General features: G+C 44.1%; 1 protein-coding gene across 1 annotated transcript in view; it reads left to right on the top strand.

The window, feature by feature from the left end:
• The window catches only part of SHANK2 (SH3 and multiple ankyrin repeat domains 2), a 730,263-nt gene that overhangs the window by 79,347 nt on the left and 637,014 nt on the right, over nucleotides 1–13,902 (top strand). Inside the window, 1 exon segment of the mRNA XM_078148660.1 lies at nucleotides 6,995–7,231. Coding sequence (XP_078004786.1) covers nucleotides 7,028–7,231 — 204 coding nt within the window. The 5' untranslated portion in view covers nucleotides 6,995–7,027.

Below are 13,902 nucleotides of genomic sequence, written 5' to 3'. Positions count from 1 at the left end.
TTATCTTTCTCCTCCAACACTCTTCATTTCCTAGTTCCTTGTTATTATTTCAGGGACCACCATCCTCCCAGTCACCCAAGCTCAAAACCTTGTACTCGCCACAGATACCCAGTCTGTTGCCAGATATTGTCATTTCTATTTTCTCTTTTCTGCATCTTCTTATTTCTACATCTCTTATATATCTTCTTTCCTGAACTCCCCCAACAACCACCTTAGTTCATTTATGCCCTTATTACCTCTTGCTTGGACTATAGTATAATCTCCTAATTGTTCTCCCTTCCTCAAGTCTCTATTCATTCTAATCTATCCTTTACCAAAGTGATTTTCGTAAAGTACAGATCTGCTCTGGTTAACTCCTATTCAGAAAACTCCTGTTGCTCTCTTTTACTTCCAGGGCCAAAAATAAAGTCCTCTCTGGGTATTTAAAGCCCGCTATAGCCTGATCCCTTCCTACTTTTCCAGTCTTCTTACACTTTACTCCTTTTCTTGTACTGTATGAGCCAACCACCCTGGCCTTCATGCCAGTACTTACAGATGACACTCCATCTTATGACTTTTCACTAACTGTCTTCCTGCCTGAACTGTTCTCCTCCCTCCCCTCTAATGTCTTACTTTCCCTGGCTTCCTTTTAGACTCAGCTCAAATCCCACCTTCTGCAAGAAGCCATTCCTGTCTCTCCTACCCTTCCCAAACCAGCTGCTAGTGCCATCTACCCTGTATGTATCTTGTACATGCGTAGCTGTGTACCTGTGGTCTCTCCAGTTGAACTTTGGTGTCCTTTAGGACAGGGGATGTCTTTGCCTTTCTTTGTATCCTTAGATGGTGCTTGGAGCAGTTCTTGGCAAGAATAATGGTTAATGAAGCCTTGATGACTGTTGACTGACTCGCCATCAAGTCTGCCCATGACTTAACCCAGAATTCCCTCTACCAGCTCTCCAACGAGCAACTATCAAGCTTTCCCTTGAAATCTGTAAAGGTGGGGGATGGGGAGCCCAGTACCTCTGGAGTCAGGCTGTCACACTCTGGGACAGCCCAAACATGGGGAAGTTTTCCCTCCCATTAACTTAAATCTGCATCTCTAAGACATCTGCCGGTGGCTTCTAGTGCAGCCCTGTGGGCCAAGCAGGCCGAGGTTTCACCCTAGTCCGTGTGGCAGCCCCACCTGACCAGGTATCCATCTTTAAGAAGGCCTCTCTTCTCCAAGCTGAACCCTTTAGCTGGTGTGCCCACGGGCTGTTCTCAAGGCCTCTCAACCTCCTGGCTGCCTTCCTCTGGACACAATGTGGGTTATTGACTCCCTGCCTAAAGTCTGTACCAGGCAGTCTGAGGCTTGGGTAGGACTGGGGGTCCTGAGCTTGCATGCTCTGAATCTATAGGGAAGTGTGCCAACCCCCTCCCCCCATCTAAACATGAACATAAAATAAAAATTTAATGTAGAGGAAGTAATATACTAATTTCAGTTATGGAAAGGAGAACAAATTTTAATTATGGTATAAGAAATGGGAAAATGCGTTAACATAAAATAAATTAACTTGATTTCATAATTAGACGTTGCCTAGAAAAATGCATTGTATCCAAGGTAAAATGTTAGAAACATATTGAGGAGAAAATCTTTGTGGTAAATATTTTATTAAAAAAATGTGACTTTTTTCTTAGAAGACTGATTGGAAATTACAAGAGGAATCCTCATTCCCCAGTGGTTAAGATGGCAAAGTATAGTACTAGATTATCTGTGAAGGAAGAAATGGAAAATGTTACTAAGAATATGAAAAGTGCTCTGATATAGCTAGTAATTTGGAAATGCCAAGAAAATGTTTAAGGTAGTAGCTTGTATGCTTTTAATTAGAAAAAATAGTGAAAAGTGATACAATTTTTTTTTTTTGCAAAAGTGGCAGAGATAGACATTGATGTTACGTGACCAAAGTATATGGCACAAGAATTAAAACAGGAAGAATAAGTGGCATTATATAGTTCTTTCAGGCTTGCAAAGCACTTTCTATCTTTATTTCTTTTGGTCCTCAAGTTACACAGTGATGTCTAGTCACCCAGGGATCCTACTAATAGCACTATGTCCACGAATGCTAGCAGACAGAATGACCCTCTCTGTACACAGATATGTGAGTGGCTGTATTTGTAATAGCAAAAATTGGAGTCAGTTTTGTTGTCTTGTACCTCAGAATTATTGCATCAGCACACCAAAGATGGGATTTTATCAGTATGGAAGTGCCTGGTGTGGGGTTTCCCTCCACCAGTGCAGATAGCAACCTAATCCCAACGTGTAGTCTTAAAGAGTTAGTTAAGGTTCTGAGAGTTGGAGTGATTTGCCCAGAGTCACACAACTTGTAAGTTTCAGAGGAAGGATTTAAACATAGGTCTTCTAGACTCCAAGTCTAGAACACTTCTCTCTTTCTGCTGTGCCATGAGGCCTTAATCATTATTATGCCATAGGCAGGAGAAATATAAAGAATTTAGAGGTAGAATCACCATGGAGTGAGCTCAGATCTGCAGTCGAGGGACCTGTACAGGAATCCTATATTGGTCACCTTGGGCAAGTCATAGCTTGTCACCTCTCTTGATCCCAGTTTCCTCATCTGTAAAATGACAGAGTTGAGTGAGGTGACCTGAAGGGACCCTGGTAGCTCTCAATCTGTGATTGTCCTTATGCCATGGGTGGGAATCCTCACTCTGCCACTTATAGGCTAGGTGGTCTGGGCCTCACTTTCCTTACCTGTAAAACTGCTGGGGTCAGTTTACATGGCTTCTGAGGGCCTGGTCAGCTCAAAATCAGTGATCTTGTGAATTGAATAAAACAGGGAAACATACAGTGAGTGCTGTGGAGTGAGAGCAGTGACGTAGGCATTGACTCTGGCTATTTGAAAGTAACAGTAATGCTTAATAAGCACAAAGCATGGGAGAGGATGCAGACCCATTCTGTGGCGATTTTGGCCAAATTCACTCTTCACAATTTTCTGTTGCTTTTTTTGGGGGGGGGGCAGGCTAAGGATGTCATTGCACCTCTTCTTTTTTCTTTGATGGGTCTAACCAAAAAGTAGGATTTTTGAAGTTAGTTGCATTGCCCTGAGGCTGCTTGGTGAGTGTGCCAGGCACCAAGTGGCCCTTTTTGTCCTTGCTAGATTGGCTCAGGCTTCCTGAGCAGCTCTTACTTAAAGATATGCTGTATATCACCACTGCGGTATTTCTGAGCTCCTCAGGAGGGCCCCTGGTTGATTTGTAGTCAGCCAGTCCTGAAATACCTAAGTAAGTCAATTCGTAAGTGTCAGGCACTTTTTTTTTATAGTTTCCATTATGGTGGTTTTAAACAAGAAGTCGTTTGAGTTCACCCAAAGCCTTTTAGCTCCAGCTTGCCTAAGTCTGTCATACTTGCTCCTGTTCCCAGCTGATGTCTCTGCTCCATCTGTTTTGATGTGACTGGCGGAGAAAAGGACCACCAGCACTACAACAAAATGACCTGGTTCAAATCCTGTCCCTACCTGCCTGCATGACCTTAAACAAGTCATTTACCTTTCTTGGGCCTTAGTCTCCTTATCTGCAAGATGTGGGATTTGGACTAGTTGTCTTCTGTGTCCTTCTCACCTCTCAATCTATGGTGCTTTAATCCTCTGTCCTTTGACTCTCCTGGCCAGAGGTGTCACCCATGGCTCTGAGGTAAAGGACCTAGAAAAAGATGGTTTTCCATATCTCCTGTGGGAATGGTTCCATCTGGTTCTTATCTGCTTCTTCCTTACTTCCCCCAAAGAAAAATCAGAAGAGTGGTTCACTCAATGACACCCAGGCAACCAAGAAGCCCTGCTATGCTTCCCCCCTGCACCCCTTGCCTCTACTATCGTGTCTTGGGACCTTTGACTGTTGCTCCCTGGGTTAGAGTAGCTTTTAGTATATGACTTGGCCAAGGGAGTTAAGTGGATCTGTGTGTGACCTTTAGGCAGGTGCCATCTTCTCCAGCCTTCCCTGTCCTGATCCATCAAATGAAATGGTTGGCCTGAATGGTTTGGATCATCATCTTTTCCTTGTATTCTGTATAACTGATGGAAGAAAAGCAATCCATCAACTCTCAGTTTTCTGTGTGGGGATTACAGAGTAGTGGGAGCAGACATAATTCCATTGGCTTTGCTGCTTTCCAAGATTATGTGACTTGGAAATCACCTAGTCCAATCTCTTCCTTTGCTGCAGAGCACAATGGAGGTGGAGTGATTTATCTGCCACGATTCTTGTAGGAAACAAAGAGGGGAGCTGGGGAAAGAGCCTGGCTCTTCTTTCTAAGGACAAATCTCTACAAAAGCATGTCATAGCTGCTGCCTCCTGCCGCTTCCTTCACTCCATAAATGCCCCAAGGAGGGGAAATTGGTTGCAATATTATCTGGGACAAAACAGAAATCAGAAGGCAAATGTGGTGGGACAAAATAAAACACGCATTCCACCATCCTCCATCTCCAGCTGCTTGCTTGGAATCTTCACCTGTCTGACCCATAGGCAGCTCTGACTCATAATCAATCAATAAACATTTGTTAAGTAGCCACTATATTCCAGGCACTGTGCTAAATGCTGGAAATTCAAAAAAAAAAAAGGCATAAGATAGTCTCTGACCTCAAGAAGCTAACTATTGAATAGGGGAGAAAATGGCTGAAAAGAAACTAAAAAGAGAGGTGAGGGAGGTTACCCAGCACCTGGGACATAATGAAGTCCTGCAGCTGGGATGGGAAATGATCTGATAACTTGGGGGTTTCATCTTGCAGTATGATGAGTTTCTGGAGATGGTAAGGTACAGGAAAGTAGCCACGTGGGCAATACCAGATTTATTGTCTTTCTCCATAAGCCCACCCTTCATTCTAAGCTCCCTATGTGTCTTTAGGGCGCTACTGTCCTCTGTCACCCAGGTTTGCAGAGGATGGCTTCAGTCATTCTCAGCTCCTCACTATCCCTTCCCTCTTAAATTCAAGTAGACAAAATTTCTTTTCCTCTTCTTTCTGACTCTGGTGTCTGTCCCTTCTCTCTTTCCATAGTACAATTGGTCAAAATTAGATTTTCCTACCTCTAGCCTAGACTAATGTAGTAACCTTCTGCTTGGTTTCCCCTCAAAATTCTCTCTGTGTTTTTATGATGCTGTTCTCTCTTGTTTCTCTCCCTACCTGTCAAACTACTCCCTCTCATTCTACTTTGATGATGCACACCTGTATCATGTCCTATTAGTGTAGGCACACCGAAAGCTATTTCCTGGGCACTCTTCTCTTTGTCTCTGTTGTCTTTCACTTGGTGAACTTGTTAACCTCTGTAGATTTAATTATCCCTATGCTGATGTTCCTAGGTAGATAGATAGATCGATCGATAGATAGATAGATCGATCGATAGATAGATAGATAGCCCTAGTCTCCTGAGCCCCGGGTCTCTATCACCAACTGCCTCCTGGCATTTCCAATTGGATGTTCCATTGGCATCTTAAACTTACCACATGTAAGACTGCATTCATTCTTTCTATAGCCCAGATCCCCACTACTTTTTAATTTTACATTATCAAATGAGCTGTTTTTGTCTTTTCTGACTGCCTTTATTCCTGGCTTGATTAAAATTTTCCTCTTAGCCATTGCTAGAAAAGATGTGAGATCTGCTTCTCTTCTAAACATTTTTCAGTGGTATGGCCTTTAATATTAAGGCCACACCCATTTTGAGCTTAATGTGGTGTATGGTGTAAGCTGGTGCTCTTAACCTGATTTCTCCCAAACTGCTTTCTTCTTTCCTCAGCATATCTTGGCCCAAGTCAGCGATGTTCTGGGAGTCATTGGAGCATTGAATCAATCTTTAAAATGCTTTCCTGTCTAGTCTGTTCTATTGGTTTTCTTTAATACTTTTTAGCCATTACCAGCTAATTTTGGTAATTACTGCTTTAGAGTATAATCTGAGCTCTGAAGAGCTGTTTTCTTGTCATTTCTAGTCTTTTCCATAGCTTTTTTTTTTTGAGATCCTAGATATTTCATTCCTCTAAATGAATTTTACTCTTATTTTGCCTAGCTCCATAAAATATCCCCTTGGTAGTTTGACTGGCAGAGCACCAAATCTATAAATTCATTTAGAGACTATTCCCATTATTTATGCAGCCTAGTCTTAAGTATTATTTTCTCTCTCTCTCTCTCTCTCTCTCTCTCTCTCTCTCTCTCTCTCTCTTTCTTCCACAACTGTCCCCCTTTCCCTTCCCCTCTCCCTCCCTCCCTTTCATGTGCAAACCAGGTGGCACAGTAGATAGAGTGTGGGATTTAGAGTCAGGAAAGACCTGAGTTTAGTTTTTGCCTCAGGCACTTAATGTGTGACCCTGGTCTGGTCACTTAACCTCTGCCTCAGTTTCTTCAGCTGTAAAATTGGGATAATAATACAACCTCATTCACCGTATTGTGAGGATCAAATGAGATGACATATGTGAAGCACTTTGCAAACCTTAAAGGGGAGTAGAAATGTTAGCTCTTCTTATTGAAGTTGCTCTTTCTTTCTTGTGTATCTATTGCATTCACTCACTCACTTAGAATGTGAGTTTCTTGAGGGTTGGGTCTTCCTTCATTTCTTGGTATCCTTATCACCTAGCATGGCATCTTGTGCATAGGAGACCCTCAATGTTTGTTGAATTATATTGAATTAAATTGGTGTTCAAATGCTTGCTGAAAGCAGCCCTGGATTGAGAGCAGCACGTGCCCATGCCCACAGCCAGCTGGCTCTGGGCCTTGGTTTCTTTAGTGTTGACACTTTCCAGTTTGGTTGGACTAAGTTTTGACTTCTGTGGAGATGTTCAAACTACCTCCAGCCTCTGCTCCGTGGCCATCTAACATTTGAGGGATGGGGGAAAGGGCAGTAAGGGAAGGAAAGGCAAACACAAGTTTGAAAAGGGTAAAGAAGAAGTGAAAAAGAGATCTCTGAATTGGTGACCATGACATTTCCTACTTTCTCAAGGTTTTTAAATTTTGCTTCTCTTTTGTCCCTTTGCTTTACTAAGACACAGGCAGGAGCCAAAGCCAGCTTTGCAGCCATGCCTCGGAGTCCCACATCCAGTGAAGATGAGATGGCACAGAGCTTTTCCGATTACTCGATGGAATCCGAGTCAGATAGCTCCAAAGAAGAAACCATTTATGACACCATCCGAGCGACATCCGAGAAACCGTCCATCAACTTGGAAGAGAGTCAGGGCAACACTCTGGTCATTCGCATCATCATTCAGGATTTACAGCAGACGGTAAGGATTTGGGAAAGAATCTGAAAACTCCAGGCATGTGTTTTGTGGCCTCAGGGACTTGGCTTTATACAGAGGGATCTCTTGGCTATTTTAAGCTAGTCTTGACAAATGAAGAGTGTCTGTGTGTCCAACACACATCCTCTGGCCCTGCCCAGCTGCTGCCTTTACTATCCTCTTAGGCACGGGGCCTGCTTATGTCCATTCCCTTTTTATCTGCCACTAGAAAGGCTTCTCCTTCTCTGAGGTCCAGCTCCAGCAGGTGCCCTAAGGTCCAAGGGCTGTGTCTTAGAGCACAGAAGAGCATAGACTTACAGCTTGGAGGTCCTCTCACCCAGCCCTGGCATTTTAAGGAGGAGACCCAGGTTCAAGATTCCAGGAGGAACAGGCTGAACTAGATCTGAATCCAGATCCTTGGTCTCCAAATTCAGCATGCTTTCTACCACCAGTAGCTGCCTCCAATTTGATCTTCGTGGCTCTTGAAGCCAGGACTAGGGACAAAGGATAGGAGTGCTCAAGGCTCAGTCTCTTGGAAAATTTCCCAACAGCTGGAGTTGTTCCAGATAGGGGCTGCCTCAGGAGGTCATAGCTGCCCTTCATTTTAGGTCTATAAGCAAAAACTGCATGACCATTTGAGAGGATGGCACTGAGGGCATTCTTGCTGGGGTGCCAACTGGACTATGTTTCTTTGAGGTCACTTCCAGCTCTGATAGCACAGTAAGATAGCACGCTGGACCTGGAGTCAGGAAGGTTTGAGCTCAAATCTGATCCCAGACATTTACCAGCTATATGACCCTGGGTGAGTTGATTAGACTCTAACTGCCTCAGTTTCATCCTCTGTAAAATGGGGATAATAATAGCACTCACCTTGCAGGGCTCTTATAAGGATCAACTGAAAGAATAGTTGTAAAGCATTTAGCACAGTGTGTGGTGCACAGTCAGCCCTGTATAGATATGGGCTGTCATTCTTTGATCCAGACGTCTGTGATCCCCACTCCCACAGTCTGCTCTTCTTTTTCTGAATGCTTCCACTCCTTAGAGCAGCAGTTCTTAAACTTTGGGTCTCTGCATCCCTTTACACTCTTGAAAATAATTAAGTGCCCCAGAGTTTCTTTATTTATTGGCATTTGTTGTATTAGAAATTAAAATTAAAATGTGTTTATTATTATAAAAATAGTTTTAACCTCATGGACCCCCCACCCACCCAAGGGGTTCAGAGTTCACCAGGAATCAATAGACCTGATTTTGTATCCAAGTCAGAGAGAAACCAATTAATATAGCACTTTATTCTGTGCTGTTAGTATTCTACTCAGCAGTGGCAGAAGCAGCAATAGTAGTAGTGGTAGCAGCAGCAACAGCAATATAGCAGCAGCAGTACCAATAGAAGCAGCAATAGGAGAAGGAGAAGGAGAAGTAGTATACTAGTCGTAGCAGCAGTGCAGTGCCTCCTCGGTCAATACTATCATGCTGGGTGTCCCCTTGTCTCTACGTGGTAGAAACTCTTATCCACAAGAAGGTCGAATGAAATGGCTTCCAAAGTCCCTTTCAGCTCTGAGATTATGTAAAAATAGTAAGAATTTAGAAAAAGAGAAAATTAGACTGAATTATTTTGGGAGGTGAGATGTCAGGATCATGTAGAAAGTGTCCCAGTTCTCAGGTTTAGCAGAACTTGTTTGGGGGTACATAAACTCTCTTTGTGAGTAATGTACTTGTATAGGGCTAGGAACCACATATGATGTGTTCTCTGTATAAAGTAAGTGACAGATCATCTCAATGGGTGGCTCTTCCCAGTGATAATACATTTTACTAGAAGATGAAGCCCAGGGTTGTGGGATCCCTCTCCCCTGCCCCCTGGTCCCTGTCCCCTGGCCAGGTAGAGGGGTAATGTTCATATCTTCAGATAAATGGAAACTTTGTTTTGATCATCAAGGATTTGGCTAAATTTACTCTGGGAGTGAATAGAAAGAGCATAAGATCACTGGATCATGGATCAACACCAGGGGCCTTGGAAACCACCAACTTCAACACTCTCATCATACAGATGAGGAAACTGAGACCCTGGGAAATGAAGTTATAGGTCCCAGGTCCCATGCCTAGCATATGTCAGAGCTGGCTAGGTCTACCTTGTCTCTCCCTGGGAAAGGGGACTCTTCTGCAAAATCAAGAGATTCCTGGAGATGATCGGATTTAGAGTTGAAAGGAACCTTAAAGAAACAATGCCTTGCTTCCTTCAAAGCCCCACTCAGGTGCTAACTCTTCTATGAGGACTTTCCTGGTTTTCTCCCTTCTCATTTGTTAGCCCTCTTTACCTCTTGAAGTCACCTTACACTATATATACTTCAGGTTTTCTAGCTGTGGGGACGTTCTATTTCTTCAGTAGAATAAGAGACAGCTGCTTTGCTTGTCTCGTTTTCCTCCCAGAACTTTGGACAGTACCTGGAGCATAGTGGACATTAAGCACATAGATCATAGTTTTAGAGATGGAAAGCTTAGAAGTCATCCCTTCTGTTTCCCCCCCCCCATTTTATAGATGGAGACACTGAGGCCAGAGAAAAATAACTTTCCCAACTAAGTAGCAGAGCTGGGATTTTAATCCAGATTCCATGACTCCATGTCGAACATGTTTTTCTACACTATATTGTTTGTGGAGTTGTTTCAGTCATATCTAATTTGGAGTTTTCTTGGCAAAGATACTAGAGTGGTTTGTCATTTCCTTCTCCAGCCCATTTTACAGATGAGGAACTGAGGCAAACAGGGTTAAGTGACTTGCCCAGGGTCATAAAGCTAGCAAATGTCTGAAGTTGGAACTCATGAAGAAAATGAGTCTTCCTGATTCCAAGTCCAGTGGTCTATCCACTGCACCACTTGGCTTCACGTAATAAATGCATGTTAAGCTAAATGGCCCCCGTCCTCCATCAAACCCTTTTATTGTATACTTTGAAGAAACTTGGGGGGGGGGGGGAGAAGAAGAGGAAACAGCTTATCCAAGGTCATGAAGTTAGTAAAGACCTGAACCAGAATTTGATCCCAAATCCACAGATGCTAAATTCAGAACTTTCTTTCCATTAAATCCAATTTACGTTAAATCCAATATATGTTATATTACAAGATGAATTCAATGAAATTCTGGATTTAACAAACTTACTAAGCAAGGCTGTTTATGAAGTCTAGGAAATAATGTCCTAAATGTGAAGTTCTCTCCTGATTTCAGGTGTAGGGAATAATGTGATTGAGCATGCCCTGGGCTCCCTGCAGCCCTGTATCTATCATGAAATGAATCATCTCTGAGTCTATTTCTGATGTGCCAGCAGTTTGGGAAAAGTCGCCAAATTATCTCTTATAATTAGAAGGACGCTGAGGCCAAAGAAGTTTCTGAATCCAGTCACACAGACAAAGGAGCATGAAATTGCATCAAATGGTCTTCATTCTTTGTCCTTTTGGAATCTTGGAAATGAGAAACCCAGCTAAGAACTCTTCAGATTTCCAGTGGAACATTCCTTTCACCTCATCTCTACTGCCTTGACTTCTCTTGGGAAAGACAATGCAGTCTTCCTCATGGGGGGATTCTGAGACCAGATACAATGCTCCCATCTGGTTTTCTTCAATGCTCAAATCTCCTCTTCCTCAAGAAGGGGAGCTTTTACAGGGACCCGCAATTATAGTTTCTTCCCTATGAGATTACTTCCAATTCATCCTGCCGACATCTTGGATATGCACAACTGTTTTCATTAGAGGGTAGAGTGTTTTGCCTTTCTTTGCTTGGCACAATGCTTGGTACAAAGTAAGTGCCTAATAAATGATTGATGGTGGAGATTGGCTTCCTGACCAAGGACAAAGAAAGTGATGGCTTTGGAATTAGAGTTTTGGGTTCAAATCCTGATTCTGCTTCTTGCTTCCTTTATTACCTTGGCCAAGTCATTTACTTCAGTTTTCTCTTCTGGAAAATAAGTGTTTTGGATGAAATGTCCTCTGAAATCCCATTTAGCTCCAGAATCATCTGCGACCTCTCTGAGCCTTACTTCTTCTTTTGCTAAATGACAAGAATAACCCACCAACCCACCTCCCAGCATCAGGAAAGTGCCTTCCAAACTGTAAATCCCCAAAGTAAGGGAGCTATTGATACTCAGCCATTAATTCAGAAGGGAGAGGCACCTCAGTGTGCTTGCTGACAGTTTCCATGGTCCTTTAAAATGTCCAGAGCTCTTCAAGGAAGCTTCCTCTCAGGGACTTCTGATGATGGCCCTTTGGCTGGGGGTGGGTAGGGGGGTGGTTACTGCAGGAAGCAGCATCACCATTTTACAGAAGAAGAAACACATCAGAAAGTCAATGGAACTGCATATGATCACACAACTAGGAATGAAGGGAGGAAGGAAGGAAGGAAGGAAGAAGAATTCATGAGGTGCCTACTATGGACCAGGCACTGAGGATGAAAATACAGAAACGAAAGTTCCTCAAATGGGACACCTAGGACTAAACACCAGATTCTAGATGAGGTCTAACCATGACAGCACACAGTAGGACTCTCTCCTCCTGGACAGTGTCCTTCAGCATGGTCTGAGACCCCATCAGTTTCCCTGGATGTTCCATCACATTGTTTGCTCCTGAGGAGGCCCTTGCTAAGCCCGATGAGCAGTGAGCTTCATGGAAATGAATTTGTTCTAGATGGCCTTTAGTGCTATGGTAGGCATCCCCGTTGCCTGGAGGCCTTCCCTCAGTCCAGAAAAGACCAAACAAAGAGAAGGTTCAGTCAGGGACAAGGGAGCTTCTATTCTTTGGGTTTATGAAGTCACTTTCTGAGTAGACTCAAGCTTTCTTGGGAAAAGCATGACTGCTCTGGGTAGGTCCCCAGATAGGAAGGTAAAAGATTGTCATGATGGGAAAAAATATCAGCAAGTAGTTTCCCCTGCACCCTGAAGTTCTGCCCCTTGCTACCTATGTTACCATGGACAAAGGACTTTCCTTCTCTAGGCCTTAGTTCCCCCTTCAGTCCAATGAGGGGCTCTGAGGTCCCCTGTAAGCTCCCAGTTCCCAGGGACTGTGGGTTGCCTGAGGGTGGGGACAGCATCCTGTCCAAATCTTTTCTTGACTGAGTGCATGGTAAGGAGGCTTTGCATTCTCGGCTTAAGTAAACAGGTGCTCCGAAGGCTCGCCCATTCCTGTGGCCCAGGGCCCTGGTGGCCCTGACTCAACCCAGTAGTTGGGTTTGGCAGAAGCGAAGGTGGGAGGGAGCCCTTTGTTCTCAGCTGCTAGTTGTTCCAAGCTCCCAATGCTCTATTATGTTGATTCCAGGCTCAGAAAAGCCACACTTGTCTCACCTGGTTACAAAGCCCCTTCTTGTGCCAAAGTCAATACATCTTGCAGGTCTGTTAATGTTTTCTGGAATGGCGGCTGTGCCAATGAGGCGATAGTGGCTTTTAGGCCCGTAGCTCCTCTGTGTGTGGCTTGCAGAGGGTCGCCGGCTCAGGAGGAGTCTGCAGGGAAGGGTAGACCCAGACATCTCAGTGAGCATATTGACCCGCTGGCCTCGTTGCCCCAAGCCTCCTTTCTGGGCCAGAGGAGGGCCAGACATGGCTGCTTTCCTCGAGTTGGAAGTTTTGTCCTGAGGGAATCTTTTCAGGCGTGACTCTGACTAATCCTGCACACCAATCACTGAGTGCTCTCTGATGACCTCACCAGTTAGTGAATTCAGTGATTTGCACTCACCTCAAGGGCACCATCTCCTCACTTCCATACCCTCCCATTCTGGGGACTTCATCTGTCACTGACAGAGAGGCAAGCACCTTCCTAATGCATTGCTTCATATAAAATGGCCTGTCAGCTTGGTTTCAAAATGACCTTGGGATTTACCGAGGCAAAAGTGAAACTCAATTAGGGGAGAGGGAGAAAGGGGTGGGGGGAGACAGAGAGAGAAAGAGAGATAGAAAAAGACAGAGGCAGAGGAAGTGAGACAAAGACGGGGGGGGGTGGAAGGAAGGAGGGAGGGAGGGGGAGAGAGAGGAAGGGAAGGAAGGAGGGAGATGGAGGGAGGGGGAGAGAGAGAGAGCAAGGAGAGAACAGGGAGGGGGATGGGAGATTTGCCTTGTAACCCCTGCCATTGTCATCTTCCATGCTTGGCCGGTTTCTTGGTCATTCTGGGTGTGGTTCGTGTGGGTCTCCTGCATTTGCCTTTGGCTGTTGGCTTTGCCTAGACGGTTATCACCACCTTTCCACTGCTATAATATAATACAGCTGAGGACCCCATCCCTCAACTCTGTCTCTGTGATCATCTTTCACTGTACTCTAACAGAATGAAATGAAGCCAGATCCCTGATGGCTTGGAGCTACTATTTCTAGTGTGATGTACAGGGACCACACGCTGCCCTCTTTTTTTGTGTGTGATTTGGTGCTTTTTTTTTTTTACAGTACAGTGAGTTACTAATATTCTCCCCTCCCAATCTCACCTTTACCCCTCTGCCTTGACCCCATCCTGTGGAAAAAAGAATAGTAACTACCTCTGTGAAAATCTGTGGCATTTGGCCCTGTTCGACCCAATCCTATTAGAGGAGAGAAAGTCACTTCATTGGTCCATTGGGACCACAATTGTTTGTTTCATAGAATAGGAATTCAGATGTCATTTAGTGTTGTTTTCATTTACATTATGGTGATCATTATGTCTATTTGACTGACTTCAATAA

The sequence above is a fragment of the Phascolarctos cinereus genome, unplaced genomic scaffold, assembly GCF_003287225.1.
Source record: "Phascolarctos cinereus isolate Bilbo 61053 unplaced genomic scaffold, phaCin_HiC Scaffold_9;HRSCAF=440, whole genome shotgun sequence".
Classification (NCBI taxonomy): Eukaryota; Metazoa; Chordata; class Mammalia; order Diprotodontia; family Phascolarctidae; genus Phascolarctos; species Phascolarctos cinereus.
The sequence above is the reverse complement of the archived record's forward strand: the minus strand, read 5'-3'. Positions and strand labels throughout refer to the sequence as shown.